The 17,837-nt window shown below is 40.5% G+C and overlaps 1 protein-coding gene across 1 annotated transcript in view; it reads left to right on the top strand.

Annotated features, from left to right (window-relative positions):
* The first annotated feature begins 2,093 nt into the window (after positions 1-2,093).
* Positions 2,094-17,837, top strand: part of Prelid2 (PRELI domain containing 2) — an 81,741-nt gene continuing 65,997 nt past the window's right edge. The window contains exons 1-3 of the mRNA XM_015485751.2: positions 2,094-2,276; positions 14,868-14,925; positions 17,404-17,477. Coding sequence (XP_015341237.1) covers positions 2,202-2,276; positions 14,868-14,925; positions 17,404-17,477 — 207 coding nt within the window. The 5' untranslated portion in view covers positions 2,094-2,201. The remainder of the gene's footprint in view (positions 2,277-14,867; positions 14,926-17,403; positions 17,478-17,837) is intronic.

Here is a 17,837-nt window from a genome sequence, read left to right as displayed (position 1 = left end):
ATGTCTATCATATGTGGATGGTGGAAATACTTTATAATGGAGAGCTTGTAACTGAAAGCTCAGTCCTTGTCCTTGATGTCAATCTAATAATGAAGACAAGATCTTGAGAAAAAGGAGAAAGAAAGTTTATTGCTTTGTTTTCAAAGGAGAAACACAGGGGACTCCTGTCCCAAAGTCTGTGATTCTGCCCATCCTCAGGAACAGGGGGATTTTATAGAGGTGATTCAGAGAAAATGAGATTAGGGAGGAGAGATCAGAAAGGAGAAGATCAGGGAAAAGAAGATCAGGGAGGAGAAGGTTAGGGAAAAGAAGATTAGGGAAAAGTTGAGGGAACAAAAGATTGGGAAAAGAGAAAAAAAATGTAAGTTTCAAAGCAACAGGAATATAGTCAAAGCATCAAGTGAACCCCTGTTACATGCTCTGCACTTCTCTTTCCAACCCCATAGTGACACTGTGTTGGTAACTTCAAACATGATAGGAGTATTTATACCACAATAATTGGTAATCCTCAGAAATCAGCCCTACTCCCACCCCCACACCATTACTGGGATTGAACCCAGGACCTAGTACATGCTAGGCAAGTGATCTCCCACCAAACTACCTCCCTAAACCTATTTATTTGTTTAGACATAGGGTCCCACGTTGTGCAGGGGCTGGCCTTGAACTTGAGATCCTCCTGCTTCAGCATCCTGAGTGGCCAGGATTCCAGGCATGTGCCACCACTCCTGGAATGGCTTGTCTTGATTTTTAAAGGAGAGCTGTTGGTGAAGCATTTGTCAGACTCCCCCTGGGTAAGGTGGACAAGTTGAGAGACTGTCCCTACTCTAAGTGTCTATAGTTCACCTACAGGAATAAGAGAGAAGCCAGAGAATTTTGACAAGTTAGTGAGGGGGAGGTCTGAGGTGGGAGGAAGGTGGGGGAGTAAGCAGATTAGAGAAGTTTAGTATTTTAGTACAGCATTGGTTTAGCACCATTAAGAGGCCCCTTGAGGTTAGTTATTATGAATTTAAAAGGTCTGTGATTATGAATTTAAAGAGGTCTGTCCCATGGGGTGTGGGAGAACTGCAGCTCTTTAGTTTTGCTTGGGTGAGCATTAGAAGGAAACTTACTCAAAGCTAGGGTTTCCTCAGACTAATATGAGTATCTATGGCAAGGGCAAATGTAGAAGTTGTCTCCACCTCAGAGACCTTCCGTGTTCAACCCAGCACAAACCATGTCCTCTGCCCTATGACTCACCATCCTCTTTATTTTTCTATCTCGACTGCGTGTTAAATCATCTTACATATTCCTTCTCCGCGGTAGCAGGGATTGTATTTAAGTCACTGCTGATGTACAGTGTTGATCACAATGCCTGGTACATAGTAGGTGCTCAGAAATATGTTGAAGAACTTACTGAATAAATGGACCAACTTGCTCATTCTAATAACATTTGTTCCTTGGAGTAAAGAATTCTCGAAATTCTTTTTATAAGCCTTTATTCCTTGCTCCAGGGTATTTCACCTTTAGTGAGCAAAGGAACTTCCCAGCAGTGTTGCTTACATAAGCCAGGTTATTTCCTCGACACTCCTAGGAGATTTGGGCAATTTTACGGTACACGAAGCCAAACCTCGAGCCTTAGGCAACTGGCAGGTAGGTCGTGCGAGCAATGCAATTGCTGGTCTTGGCCCATCAGACTCAGCAACATCGAGGAAGGTTTTATGATCACCGTTAAAGTTTAAGGGAGGGTAGTTTATATATTTCTTCTTATTTTTTAAGTGTTGTCAACAGCAGTTTAGGTTTGTCCTGAGACTCCAGGCGGTGATAATATAAAAATATATATTTTATATATATTTATATATATATATAAAAGTCCAAGGCTTCCAGGGTGTGGTGTGGTGTGGTGGCTCGCGTGGCCCGGGAGGGGCCCGGTACTGCCCTGGGCCGTAGGGGCTGAGATCATGCAGCCCTGGGTGCCCGGGCGCGCTCCCGTGGCTTTCGGTTCCCGGGCGCGCCCCCCCACCGTCGCCTGCCACCTACTTAGGACGCAGGCGGAAGGGGACATGGGCGTGACCTACTGTCTGCTTCTCTGAATGGACAATAAAGTTTGCAAAGTTTGAAAAGGCAGAGGAAAGTCCACGCCCCTGGTCGCCCGGGCGTGGGTGCCTGTGGCCCCGGCAGAGCTCTGGCTGCTGTGCGCTGTGGAGGTGTGGTCCGTCGCGGGGATGGGGATCACGGTGGACGTGCACCAGGTGTACAAGTACCCCTTCGAGCAGGTGGTCGCCAGCTTCCTCCGAAAGGTACCAGCCCCCTCTGTCCCGGCCCGGGCACGCGTTCTCCCGCCCGGTCCCTGCAGCTGGCGCTCTGGTGCGCCGCTGCCTGCTGCGCTCGCTTAGGGGTCCTTTGCCCCCGCGGGAATCGGATCCGCGACCGAACCACCTCTCCCTCCACCGCGAGTGTTGCTTCGGGGACGTGCGGGGAGAGGGAGTGGGGCGGGTTTCCTCGAAGACTCCCGGGCTAGGATGAGAGCAGGGACACCGTGCAGGGCATCACGTCCACACCCCGCCCAACTGAAGGGAGCAGCCTTGGGCAGAGCTTCACTTCATCGACTGACTTGTGGATCTTTCTAGTTCATCACTAACCCCTTAAAAGCTAACCCCTTAAAGGAGGCTGTTGAAGCCAATGTCCTTATTTACTTAGTATTCATTCTACTACCTCAACACTTTCTCTTTTAACAGCTGTGGGACTTTGAGCTTATCCCTTACCCTCTCCCAGCCTTAGTTTTGTAATCAGTAAAATGGGGCAAATGTAAAATGGTTTTAACTCACAGAGTGGTTGTGAGAATCCAGACAAGATATTTAATGTGAAATGATTATCACAGCGACTGATTATTAGAAAGGGCTCCAAAATATTACTGTTTTTTTTTTTTTTTTTTTTTTTTGGAGGGGGTGGGTACCGGGGATTGAATTCAGGGACACTCGACCAGTGAGCCACATCCCCAGCCCTATTTTGTATTTTATTTAGAGCCAGGGTCTCACTGAGTTGCTTAGTGCCTCACTTCTGCTGAGGTTAGCTTTGAACTAGTGATCCTCCTGCCTCAGCCTCCTGAGCTGCTGGGATTACAGGCGTTGCGCCACTGCTCCTGGCCAAAATATTACTGTTGTTTATACTCTTGAAATTGAGAACCTTATCAAAATATCTCAGGCCCTCTTGCATCCCAGCCTTGGAGTGGACTACAGTCTGGTTCTATCTTTAGTTAGTTCTCTGGTGACTTTGGCCAGGGGTCTTCTCCCCAGGACTTAGTATCCACAAGATGAGGGTGTTTGTACCAGATGATCTTTTAAGTTCCCTTTCAGCTTTCATAATCTTAAGCAAGATTTTAAAAAATTGCTGTTTGCCTTGGGCAGTAGCCCTGGGTAGTGAAATCATGTACAACCTAGAAGCAAAGCTCAGGGCAATGCCGGGAGAGATAAAGGTCATTTCTTTAAGTGATAGGGGTTGGCCTCTATTACAGGTAGCATAGTTGGGGACCCAGGTTACTGAGGGTTAGAATGCTGGTTAGCATGGTGTTGCTTCTGAGGCCTTTTTTAGAGGGAATGTCAGCATGTTGGTATTGTTTATTGATTCCAGTATAGTGCCTAGCACCTAGTAGGTGTTCAGTAGAAATCTGATAAATGAATGAAAGAATAAATTATATTCTTATGTAGACTTTGCCTTAGGCCAGGTATTTAGGCTTAAAAAAGGCGTATCCAAAAAGCTCTCCCCTGTTTGTTAGGATGAGGAGCACTTTAGAATATGAATTCTCTAAGGCCACTTGTGTTAGCTAGATTTCCATCAAAATAATGAAATACCTGAGAGAAATAACTTGTAAAGAGAAAAGGTTTGTTGTAGCTCATAGTTTTGGAGGTTCCAGTTCATGATCAATTTAATTGAACTATTGCTTGGGCTTGTGATAAGACAGCACATTCTGGCAGGAGTACATGGTGGAGCAAAACTGTTCTGAGCCAGGGAGCAAAGAAGAGATTAAGGAGGGAGCTGATGTCCCATAATCCCCTTCAAGGGCATAGCCCCAATGACCTAAGGCACTTTCACAAGGCCCCACCTTCCAAAGCTCCACCATCTCCCAATAGTGCTACCCTGGGAACCAAGTCTTTAACAAATGGGCCTCTGGGGAACATTTTGAGATCCAAACTGAAGACCACCACTCCTTTGCAAAACTCTTCTGGGTTGTTGTCACAGAGAAGTTATCTCTGCCTCCTCAAGACTCAAGAGGTACTGACCATCTATAGGCTCAGATCCTGGTGATGTCTTATTTTCCAATTAGTCTAAGCTCTTTCTGGCCAGAACTCACTCCTGCAGAAGCGCATATTGCAGTGCCACACTCTCATTCATAGAGTACTCAGGAAAATGTTTTTCTTTCATTCAACAGGTATTTTAGATACTGCTGTGTGCCTGCTCTGCCAGGTCCTAGAACACCATAGGAGGACAACAGGCAGGCTACCTTCTTATGAAGCTGATGATCTGTAGTGGATGAGACCACCATTAATAAATGATGAAGTGAACTATAACTCCAGTTGATGATGACACAAGGAAAACACATGGTGTTGTGACTGAGTATGGCAGGAGGCCGGCTAAAGTCCCAGAAGGTGGTCTTTAGGGAGGCTTCCGTGGGGAGGTGGCATTTGTGAGATGATGGCTGAGGCCTAAATAGGAGTTTTCTAGGCAAGTTGTGTGTGTGTGTGTGTGTGTGTGTGTGTGTATACACATGTGTGTACCCTTTCCATATATTATCACCTTTACTCCTCCCATCAGCCTCAGGAAGTTGTTATAGCTGACTTCCATTTCACAGTATGGAGAAACTGAGGTTCAGAGAAGTTTAAGCAATTTTTTTCAAGTTCCTGCAGCCAGCAGGCAGGATGGCCAGGATTTCTAGCACATCTTCCTCCAAAGCCCATGCCCCTAACCGGCAGGCGCTGCTGCCTTGTGCATTCTGGACACTCAGAAGAGTACTAAAGTAATAAAATATTTCTTTTCTTTCTTTTTTTTTTTTTAAAGAGAGAGAGAGAGTTTTTTAATATTTATTTATTTTTTTTTTAGTTTTCGGCGGACACAACATCTTTGTTTGTATGTGGGGCTGAGGATCGAACCCAGGCCGCATGCATTCCAGGCGAGCTCGCCACCGCTTGAGCCACATCCCCAGCCCTAATAAAATATTTCACAATCACCTTTGTGGTGTTCTTCATCTGATCTTGGTCTCCTTTTGTGCAGTCTGCTCAACTGGGTGGACCTGTTGTCCCTTACATAAAGGTACAGCTTTGATGTGTGTTAGGATGAGAACATGGAGTCTTCTAGTTATTCATTGCTCTGTAACAAATCACTCCAAAATTTAGTGACTTAAACCTATGATAGGCTTTTTTTTCTTTTCTTTTTGATGCAAGGGATGGAACCCAGAGCCTTGCATGTGAGGTAAGCACTCTATCACTGAGCTACATCCCCAGTCTCTTTTATTTTGAGACAGGGTCTTGTTAAGTTATTGAGATTGGCCTGGAACTTGCGATCCTCCTGCCTCAACCTCCCGAGTTGCTGGGATTACAGGTGTGCACTACTATGCTTGGCCATGATAGGTTTTTAATCCTCTTGGTTCTGTGGGTTTTTTATGTGTCACATAGTATAGCTGATGTAGCTGCTGTGATTACATTCAGTTAGAATCTGCTATGCTGCTTATATAATGCTCAGCAAAGTGGCTGCATGGTGAATAAGAACCACGGAGGACATTTGGGAAGGTACAGTCCTTCAGGGGTTGCCTGGGAGGAGCTATGTGACTTTCTGTGGTGTCAATAAATCAATTTGTGTTGAGAATGTTCACCTTATATTATTTGAAGCCGTGAACTGGATGCCAGTAGACATTGTTCGTTCATTGGAGGGATGGGTAGCTATGGGAAATAGTTTTCACAGTGCTTTCAAAGATTAGTGGCACTATACTACAAATTAAGAAAGGCATCATTTAGGGGTCTTCTCCATGAACTTCTAGAATAAGGGGTCAATGGAACGTAAATAGAGCTGTTAATGCAAATTAGAAAAGCATCCTCCTTCCTCTAGGTGCTCAGTGGCCTGTGCTCAGTGGCCTGCTTGACTGGAGACCTTGTTCATTACACAACATACACACCTTGTGTAAAACAGCCCTGCTTTCTCATCTGTAAAATGGTAATGCCTTCTACCTCACCTACCTCCCAGGATGGTTTTGAGGTTGAAAAGTGTAACAGCTTGTCACATATATGCTTTTTTTTTTTTTTTTTTTAACACATGAAAGTTTATTTGTCAGAGCTGACAAATAAAGGCCATCTCTGGGAGAGAGAGGCCCCACATATGCTTTTTATAAGCCCCAAATAGTAAGAATTGTCTTTCTTGAAAAATATGCTTTTTTCTTTTAGCACGTGTGTGTGTGTGTGTGTGTGTTTCTCCCATAGGAAACTACTTGATGGAAGCGACAGTCATATGATGATCTCTGGGAAGCATTTAGTCTGATTTTGTACAATGGTATGTTTGAAGCCACTTTAGAACTGAGGAAGTTCTAGTTTAAATAGAATCTACTGATCTATGACTTTTGGTATGTTAGGACTTGCCTTCCAAGTTATAATACAGTACTATTTTAAGACCTGAAGAATGTTTGCTCTTCTTACACCTGCCTGTTGAATACCACAGGCAGAATTTTAGCTGCAAGATCTCAAAGATAAGAGATATTTTGAAAACAAACAATGCAATACTCTTTGTTCATGGAACATAGTGTTTCTCCATGAACTCTTCGTGGAGGAATGCTACGAAACCCACAATGGTTTATTCATCAGATGCTAAACTGTACTTTCCATGAACTGGGATGTCAGTGCTCTTGACAGTGTGTTTTGGTTTCTTTCTTTGAATGACTCTTAGCTTTCTAGCTCTCATCCCTCACAGCAGTTTCCTTCCTTTTACTTAAAATCATCTACAAAAAGAACACGTTGTATAGATGGATGTAGCAGTGTGCAAGATCTGACTGCTCTGGAAGCCCGGATAGGCCTTTTGAATGGGCTTGCCTTTTTTGAGGTGGAAGAAAGGGAACTTCTTATATTTCATTCACCTGGAATTTGAAGTCATTAAAAAGGACCTAGAGAGACGTTGTATTGACTGGATTTTCTTGTTTCTTGTTTATACCTACAGGAGGCCAGACAGGTCAACGATTTTCTTATTAGAGAGCCTTTCAGGTGGACTGTGTGCTATAGGCAAAAGACTCATTGTAAGAGTGTAAGCTATCCTGGGCAGGGATTTTCGTAATTTGCTTTGCATATATATCAGGTACCCAAAGAAGGCTCAGAAACATGTCTTTACCTTGAATACTGTAGTAAAACAGACAGATGAAAATAATCTCTCTGCTTCAATACATGACCTTGGATGTTATTAATTCTAGTTGGGAGCCTATGTGCTGAATGAAATGGCATGAGTGTTTACCCCTTAAGCTCATAAAAGGGATTTATGATTGGCTATTTCCATTTAGAGTAGGAAGATGATTGGGTAATTAATAATGTTTCCATTTCTGATCTTATCTTTTCTCTCTTGCAAATCTGACACTTACATGTGTGGAAAATCTCTCCCTCAAGAGCACCAGAAATATTTAGGGTGAGCCTACATTTCCAAAATAAATGATCTGATAAACCATAGGCTTAGCATAACATAATGGCTATTTATCTTTTTTTTTTCCACATCTGTCATGGCCTTTCTTTACTTCTACTTCCTATTCTCAGTTCTCCTAGAAAAGAAAGCCTGACTTGAAAGAGAAGGGCACAGATGGGAGGAGCAAGGGGTCTGACAGGTTGGAAAGCTGCCATGTGAGTGTGCACAGGTCCATTCATTTTTCTCTGCCTCAGTTTCCTCACCTGCAAAACAAGTAATAGGCTGGGTGCAATTGTGTGCCCTTTTCATCCCAGCAACTGGGGAAACTGAGGCAGGAGGATCACAAGTTTGAGGCTAACCTCAATTTTGTGCGACCCCTGTCTCAAAATAAAAAGGGCTGGGGATGTAGCTCAGTGATTAAAGCACCCCTGGGCTCAATCCACAGTACTGCAAACAAGAATAAAACAAAATAGGAGTAATAGTAACTATCTTCTGGAGTTGTTGGGGAAATTAAATTGGACAATGCATATACTTACATACAATATGACTAACTTAATGTTGGCACACAGTAGGTACTTTTGTGTGTGTGGTGGGGATAAACCCACGGCCTCATGCACTACTAGCCCCACAGTAGTGCTTTTAATGTTCTTCATAAATGATGGGGATAATAATAATTTATTGAACCCCTTCCATGAAGCTGAAAATGAAAAACTGAGAGAAGTAGTCTGTACAAATCTTTACTAACTTGGAGTAACAAAGGGGAGTAAGCATGAATAAAGATGCACATCTGAATGGTAAATTATTTTTAAAATGCCATTTAAGTAATTTTTAAGTGTGCTTTGAAACTTATCTAGTAGAAACTGTGGCTTAGTGTATGAAAGGGGATTTTTAATTATCAAAGTATTAATAGTTATACATTCATTAGGTTTTTTTATTTGGCATTCTAAGTCTGCACTGTTTTGACCCTGGGAGATGTGAAGATAAATAAAATATGGTCTTGTCCTCAAGGAGCTCATTGTCAAGGGAGATGGAGAAGAATATACTCAGTTTTGTGATAAATGCTTTCTCAGGGACCATATTGCAGATCTGTAGTATAGGGGCAAGATTCATATTTGAATTTAAGTCTATAAGAGTTTTTAAAGTATCTAGAAACAGTCTGTTACCTTCTTTAGGAGTAAACATTCCCTCTAGTCCTTTCTTCACCAATACAGTGCTTTCCCCAATGTGAGTGAAAGGGAAGAACCAAGGAGCTGTAGTATTTTCTACAAATTCTGAATTGGTAAAGCATGTATTAGAGAAGTTGAAAGCATTATGTTCGAATGATTTTTCAATCATTTAAATGTTTTCGGATTGTGGATAGTTGCTAGAAATAAACCTAATGCTGCCCTGCAGTAGATCTCTCGAGGCAAAAACCAATGTCTTGATTCATTCCTTAGTTCCACAGCCAGCTGTGTTTATTGAGTATGAGCCTGGTGCTGGTGTCAGACTTTATAAGAGCTTCTTTCCTTTAATTCCTGTAACAACTCTTTGAGATAGGTGTTTATTTTTGTTTTATGATGAAGAAACTAAGGCAGATCAAAGACGGTTTGCCCAAGACTCTCACGAATGCACTTCTAACTCGGTCTCTTGGATACTAAAACTCATTCTGTTTTTCGACATTGTGTGTCTAAATAATTTTAGTTTTGGGCTGGGGATATGGCTCAAGTGGTAGCGCGCTTGCCTGGCATGCGTGGGGCACTGGGTTCGATCCTCAGCACCACATAAAAATAAAATAAAGATATTGTGTCCACCTAAAGCTAAAAAATAAATATTTAAAAAAATTTAGTTTTATTTTTAAACCTCTTAAGTAGAAATAATTTGACAATCATTGCAAAACCAAATTATTCCCTTTCTCACCTTCCCCAAACCACAGCAAAATTTTTATTTTTTATTTATTGTTTTGGTTCTAGGGATTGAACCCAGGGTATTGTGCATGCTAAGCATATGTTCTACCACCGAGCTATATTCCCAGCTCCTAATTTTAAAACCAGGATGTTATCATTGCTTAAATGCTAGTAACTAATTTAGAGACCTATTCAGATTTTGCCAGTTGTCCACTAATATCCTTTTTCTGGTCTAGGATTTAGTCCAGGATCCTGCATTGCATTTAATTGAAATGTCTTAGTGTTCTTGGTGGTGGGCAGTTCCTTAGTTTTTCTTTGTCTTTCTGGATCATGGTGCTTTTGAAGAGTGCCAGTCAATTATTGTGTGACTTTGTAATTTTTATTTTTACTTTTTTGGCTTTGCTGGGAATGGAACCCAGGGTCTTGCACATGCTACACAGGTGTTCTACCACTGAACCACATACCTAGCCTTTTGATTATAAGTTTAAAAACTTGGGGTTAGCTGGGCATGGTGTCCTCTGACTATAATCCCAGCTTCTGAGGGGCAGAGGCAGGAAGATCGTGTTTAAGCCCAGTCTGGGCAATTTAGTGAGACCTTGTCTCAAAATAAAAAAAAATTATAGGATCTGGGGATATAATGCAATGGTAAAGCACCCTTTGGTTTATGCATTCATTTAAAGTTGAGATAAGAGAATTTTCCTCTATTTCAATTATAAACTATCCTTTCAAAAAACTTCACTATGCCATTTGCTGATTATTGGGACATTTTTGAAAGAGAGGCTGCTGTGATGTTGGGTGGCCTTCGTTGAGAACTGTAGCTTGTTCAGGGCAGGACCTTCAAGGAGCACCTGGAGTTTACCACCCTCACTTCACCAGAGGTGGCATCATAGTCTACATGTCTGGGCTCCTTGTCCTTTGTTCTTTCTGCTTCATCATTATGTTGTCATGAAAGACCAATGAACAGCTACTCAAAATATCTATTGACTTAAATGTTTAGTCCTTGATCATTCAAGTTTTGATTAATCAATGACTCATTTGATCTTCATGTAAAATCAGGTTTGCTTTTCTTCCAAGATAGAGTATTTCATGGAGCTCACAAAAAAGGGATTTGGCACAGCTCATGGTGGTTTCTTTCTGTGGCTAAACACCAAATCTCTTTTCAGCAGTTTTATTCCTTTGCATATACATGTTTGGAAACAGCCTGGGTAGCAGATTCCCTTAAACCTTATAAAGCAAATATGTATATGCTAATATGCAGACTTATTTTAGGTCCTCATGGCCTCCTTTGCAGGACTAATCAGAGATCTGTTAGCTCACCTGCTACCGTATTCTCCCATTTGAAATTTGGTACATATGACTCCTTTTGAGGTCATTGACACTTTTGTGTGTGTGTGTGGAGGGGCAATATTACAAAAGGAAGGCACTGACTTCTGAGCTTTTTAGAAAGTTGATACTTTAATAACTTCTAATTTTTGAGAGTAGGTTTTCTGAATTATGAATTTTACCCTCAGAAAATAAGAAAATTAAATGCCGTTTCTTCATAAAGCTTCATCCACAGTTGTATTGAATATTATTTCTATAATTAGACAAACTCATTTTTTTTGGTCCTTATTTTTCCCAATTGTGTTGGTTTTAATGTATACTCCTCCCGCTGCATCATTTAGTGTTTGGCCTCTGACCTTTTAATAGGTAATAAATAAATAAAAGCAGGAGTATATGGCCACCAAGGAAAATCTACATTTTGCTTTTGCTAGACTGTTACATATACTATGTATGGTGATTTTTGAATAGAATTATATCTTGGGAAAGGGAAAGGAGTTATCTTATTCGTTTTGGAAAGAAAGTAAAAATTATAAGTAAAATAAAAATAAAGTCAATTGCACCTTGAAAAATCCCTCAAATCACCCATAAAACATCTTATACCTAGTGATTGTGTGTAGCTTTATGGGAAATTCTTATGCACACTGCAGATTGTGATGTGCTGAACCAGGTTCAAGGAAGACAAGGGCTTTTGGCAGAAATCTAGGTCGTCAGACAGACCACTTTGCTTTTAGGAGAGACTCCAGTGTGGAATGGGAAAGGGAGAGTCCCATTGAGACCCTGCTTGTCTGGGGGCTTCACACCATCAGGTTTGTAACAAAAAGACTCCATGTCTTAATACTTATTAAAAGTTTTTTTTTTTGGTGTTGGGGGGCAGGGGACTAAATGAGATCATGTACATGGCAGCCTCTATCTAATGCAGAGCACCCTGCATGGACAAAGTTAGATGCTCAGTGAATCTTCGATTGAATAGATTCTGATCTGGCTCAATGAATTACATATCACACTGGGCTTGAAAAGGTTTTCAGAAAAACCTGGCCACCTGTTTACTGCCTTTCCAGGTTGGTGTTCCTGCTAGTAATCTCTTGGAGCACCTTCCCTTTCTCAAATCCTTATTATTGGCCTTTAGATAAATTTTCATGAATTAAAACATGAATATTCAAGTTACCACAAGATGGCGTTAGATCCTTTCTAGTAATGCCAGGTAGGAGGAGCCTCAGTTCAATATTTCTTTAATTAAAAAAAAAAAAAAGTTAAAATATGTGCCATTCATGTCATGGTGTAATGGTATTTAGCTATTGCACATAAACCCCTCATTTCTTTTACCAATCTTGTATAGAAATTTGAGGCTCATGCCTGTAAAATGCCAAAAGTAGTTGTGTAGGAAAATGACTTAAATCTTGCAAATGATTATTTCCTACAGAGAACAGTTCATGGTGGCTATGTTCAGCTAATAAGATTTCCATTTTACTTTTGTTATTTACAAACATTGTCTAATGAATGATCCTTAAGTATTTTACAATGCACTGTTCCATGGGTTTTCATTTGCTTATTATCCTTCAGTCTGCTTTATTTTCTTCTGAGCAGAACTGACCTATTTATTTATTATTTGTTTTCCCAATTAACCTATAAATCCTGTAAGAGGCTACAGTTTTGTAGCCACATGCTATATCCTGAGTGCCTGGAACAGTGTCTGGCATGGTATATTCTCAAAAAAAAAAAAAAAAAAAAAAACTTGAATGAAGAAAAACTAGAGAGCTTTCACTATTATTGAAACCAATACCTGTGTATTAGTAAGCAGATACTAAGATTATGTAAAATCATGAGGTATTTGAGTTTACAGTCTTTAGGAATTTTATTGACAACTCAGTGAAGTATCAGAACTTGAAAACTTTTATTACTACACTTCCATGGTGACTATATTTCTAATTTCTTCTGTGATTTAATTCAGTGTCAACAACATGTAGCATATTTATAATATGATATTCAATGAGGATTTATTTGTGGGTATACAGTGAGCAAACCAGAATGTAGTACAGGAAACAATCTTAGTTACTTTAGTGTGCAAGTTACAATTCTCACACATGCACACATGCTTCCCAGGCCTTGGGAGTCTCGGATTCTCCCCTGCTTCAAGGTTCTCGTGTAAATGAAGGACTCTTGTGCTGAGAAGTTGAATATCTAAACCAACTCTTTTGGACATGGGTCTGTAAAGGGCTAAACTTCAGAAAACCGGTTGTTTTAATTTTGAGCACTTCCTTTCCAGGGATAAAATGAATGTTTTTAAAGCAGTTTATAAAAACCATGTTTTTTGGTCTGGGAATGTAGCTCATTGGTAAAGCATATGGAAGGCCTTGGGTTCGACTCCCAGTACTACAGAACAAGCGAACGAACCAACAAACTATGTTTTTCATCAGTTAACCAAGATTGCCATTGCCAGAATGGAGATGGGAGTGACATTGCAATGTGGAAGGTCTGGTGGTGTTGAGACAGCTGAAGAGTGAGAAGCTACCTGCTTCCCAGACTAGTTCCCGAGGTCACTCACTCACTCAGCAAATAGTTATTGGGAGCTTCCCATGTGTGCTGGTCAGTGGAGAAACGGGAATAACTGAAACAGATGACATCCCTGCCTCATAGAACCAATGTTCTAATCTAGTGTCTTTCTGCGGCCACAGATATCTTTAAGCATGTGTGAAAGTGACAAATCCTTCTTCCTGAAAATCAGCTGGTCAGACAGACTCTTATAAACAGAGAGACAGGTGTGCAGGTGCAGGTACACACACACAGACACACACACACCTGTGCTTGCAGCTCTGCTTGGAAAGACCCACATGCACAATTTCCTATTCCATTTTTCAGGATTTGGGGGACTTAAAGCTTAAGTTCTTCAAGTGAATGGCCCCTCTGCTCTCACCCCTTACTTTACCTCTTGCTCAGCATTTTCTGTTGCCCTGAATAAGACTTTCTGCTAATTTCCTTTTCAGATTTGATCACATGAGAGGCAGGAAACCTGGGGAGGCCTGGGCCCAGGGGCTCAGGGCCACCTGATTTATGACTTTGAGGGAGTCACTTCTGATCCCTCCACCTCTCTTTCCACATCTGAGTAATGGAAAAGGTTGGGTTAAAGTAACTGGCGAGGTAATTTCATGGTAGGGTAGGAGGACTGGCGACAGGCAGAGAGTATCTGGGGTAAATTACATTATCTCAATATATTACTCATGAATTCTTTTGAGCAAATAATTTAATTTACAAACCAATCCTTATTTCTCACATGTGAAATGGAAAAAAAATAACACTCACTTCATGGAATGTTTTGGAGAATTAAATGAGATAAGGTATGTAAACTGCCAAGGACAAAAATGGTAGCTATTATCAACCTTATTACATCCAAATTGTCTTTCAAGATAATTCAATCAGCAAATTAAATATTTATAAAGCACCTACTATTTCCCTGGCATGGTATATGTCTATGATCATTATCCTGGGATGCTAATCCAGCTACCAGGCAATGGTTATAGGACAGTAGTGAAGGAATTCTTTCCGTATTAAACAGGCCTGGCTTAATTTGCTCACTCCAGCAGGGGCCAGCTGGGTGACTTTAACCAATCCAATCTTTATTCAGTATCCATTTCTGAAAAATGGGGATAACGACTTATAACCCATTCCTAAGAGAACAGTTGTTGGATTTACATGGGATCATGCAATTAAAGCATTTAGACAGTGCCTGGCACGAAGAACTCTCTTGATTTACATTAGTCTGGCTCAGTATTGATAGTATTATTATTTGTTAATTAGTCTAACCTCACCCCCCTACACATACCCAGGGCTATGTTAGAACTAAATCTTCCCTGGATTTCATACAAGTCCAGGCTTCTCACTTATCCAGGCCCAATAATGAAATTAAGATCCTTGATTTAAAACTGGCCTTTACTGAGAGGTTGCTTGGCAAATATTTATGGATCCTGCAAATAGCTGTGGTTTCTATGACCTAATTCACTTTGGTTAAAGATGAATTGTAATTCTTCTTTATGTTTTTTCATTTAGTATCCAAACCCCATGGATAAAAATGTCATCTCTGTAAAAATCGTGGAGGAAAAAATAGGTAAGTCCTCTGAGTGTACCCACTCATCAGTGATGATTGTGAGGTGACGCCAACTTTTGTAAAGATGTATGTGTGCATATGTGTGCATCCTGTTTTGTCTTAAGCAATTCTCTTGTCACTTTCAATGGTAAGACTGAACTGCAAGCTGGCTGCGGTGGCACATGCCTGTAATAACAGTGGCTTGGAAGGCTGAGGCAAGAGGATCATGAGTTCAAAGCCAACCTCAGCAACTGAGCAAGGAGCTAACAACTCAGCAAGATTCTATCCCTAAATAAAATACAAAAAAAAAAAGGGCTGGGGATGTGGCTCAGTGGTTAAGTGCCCTCGAGTTCAATCACTGGTTCAAAAACAAAACAAAAGTGAGTTACATCATTGTAATAGGTAACATTTTGGGTTACTTAAAATGTTCTAAGCACTCTTACTTTGATTATTTAATGAATGAAGACATTGATATATAGAGAGGTTAAATAATTTACCCTAAATCTAATAGCTATATCTTTATCCTATGATTATGTATTATTTTGTAGATGGCAAAACAGGTGTGATTAACAGCATATTATGAGATGTGAGCAGAGAATGGTTAGATTATGGACTCATAAATGTACTTGACAGTGTGTTTCAGTGTTGGTTAGACCGATGATGGCTCATGATGCCTGTTTTGGGGATTTCTATTGAAATATATTCACACCAATTTATTTACCTATGAGTGCTTCCTTTCTGTAATGGCAGAGCTGAGTTATTTTCAGCAGAGACCTTAATGCCAAATTATTTATGGCTCTTTTCAGAAAATTTCTGACCCCTGCACTAGAGCTTAGGCATCTCTCCTGTTCTTTGTCATTGCCATCCTCAGTGGAAAGGTTGTCCCTGCCGTTTGAACTCGAGGAATGGACAGCATAGGAAGCTATGACAATATACGTCATCAATGCACAAATGTTTGGAGATACCCAGACTGCTGTCTAACATGCCCTGCAGCCTTCTTAGAAATCATGAGATGCTCCTGCTCTGAGGCCCCCTCTGTGCTTGATAGATGTAAAACTATCTTTTGTTTGTAAGGGTATTTTCTGTACTTCTATAGTTAGATAAATATATTTAAAAATTGTTTTCTCAATGTAGGATTAAGTTTTTATCTGGCATCAGACACACCTGACTCCCAGTCCTGATTTGTTACTACCTCCATAGCTTAACTTTTGGCAGGTTCAGTTTGTTCATCTGAGCTCCCAAGTAGTAAAATAATCTGGTTTTTAGGTTGTTGTGAAGATCAACATTGAGAAAACAACATGCACATTCTAAAGTGCTCTAGGAGTATTCATGATAATGTCTGTCATTGTCAAGGGCATCTTTGCCTCTGAGAGTAGCTCATCCATTTTAAGAGTGGGGATGACATGGCCAGAGGGAGTGCCAACAGGCAGATGGTTGTACAATAATTCTGGGCAGTCAGGATGTTTTCAGCCAGGGTCAGCACTGTGACCTGCAGTGTAGTTGAGTTCCAGTAATTCTCAGAGCAAATAACAGCACTTCAAAGATTGTCATTTTCTTTGCCTCTGTCTCCCTTTTCCTTAACTCTCATTTATTGTGTTTTTTATATACCTGGCACTATTCTGGAAACTTTTTACAAAACAGAATCATTCTGTTCCCAGGGCATCAATTCCTCTATGAGCAAAGAGTATGGCTTATATAATTAGTTAGCTGTAGGCTTAAACTCTGGTTAGAAATCTGTGCTTCATTAGTTACTCTCCTTATATCAAAGAAGACATTTGGCATTTGTTTTTTAGGGATTGGCTAGCTTCACTTAGCATAATCTGCTCTAATGCCATCCAGAAATATGATATATCAAGAACTATGTAATGTTTTGAACAGCCAACAATAAAAAATTAAAAAAAAAAAAAAGAAATCTGTGCTTCAAAGTGTGGTATAGATGCTGACAGAACCAGATTCTACATCTTTTTTTTTTTTTTGGTACCAGGGATTGAACCCAGGGGCTCTTAACCACTGAGTTATATCCCCAGCCCTTTTTGAGATAGGCTCTCACTAAGTTGCTGAGGCTGTCTTTGACCTGGCAATCCTTATTCCTTAGCCTCCCAAGTTGCTGTTATTACAGGTGTGCACTACCATGAACAGCTTAGATTCTCCATCTTAATGTAAAACATTCTCTTTATTGGAATTGAGCAGGAGGCTCACAGGCCATCATCACTGGAGCATTGACATTGATAATGCTGAGTAGCACACAGTTTGTGATTCTTTATCCTTGACTTTAGCATGTGCATTGTGAGTTGTTCTAAGTTTCACCCTCAATGCTTGATCATAGATAAAGAATACCTGTGACTTGGCGAAGAAGAGTGGTGAAGGAAACTGAGTTTTGAGTTAAACATTTTCTCTAGGAATTATACATATAGAAAATTGAAGTTGACTTTAAAAGATTTAAGTCAAGAATATCTTTTCTTACTTAATTTTTTTTGAGTGTGAAATTTTCTTTTCTAGATGAATCAACAGGAATCATCTATAGAAAGAGGATTGCAATCTGCCAGAATGTGATTCCAGAAATTTTAAGAAAGGTAAATTCTTTACAAAATTTAGTCACAGTAAATGTAACACTGAGTAGCTTTTAACAGTTTTGGAGGGAGATATGAGGCAGAGCCCTGGAATGTCCTACTCCTCCCACCTCATTGCTCCTTGGAGGAGGAAAGCTTTTTCTTATCCACCCTGCTTTTGGCAGATGCTGCTGGAGACTCTTTGTCCCTGTCTCTACTTCTTCTGTGAAGGAATCTTAATGGATATAGAGATGTTCTACGAGTATTAAAGATACTTTTGGCATTTTGCATGAAGTGATATTGTTTTCAGTCTGTATATGGCTGGAAATGACTCAGGTAAACATGATTGGAAGGGGGAAGTTTGTAAATATTTAGTCTGATAGT

Source organism: Marmota marmota, unplaced genomic scaffold, assembly GCF_001458135.2.
Source record: "Marmota marmota marmota unplaced genomic scaffold, marMar, whole genome shotgun sequence".
Classification (NCBI taxonomy): domain Eukaryota; kingdom Metazoa; phylum Chordata; class Mammalia; order Rodentia; family Sciuridae; genus Marmota; species Marmota marmota.
This window is presented reverse-complemented; position numbering and strand designations above follow the sequence as displayed.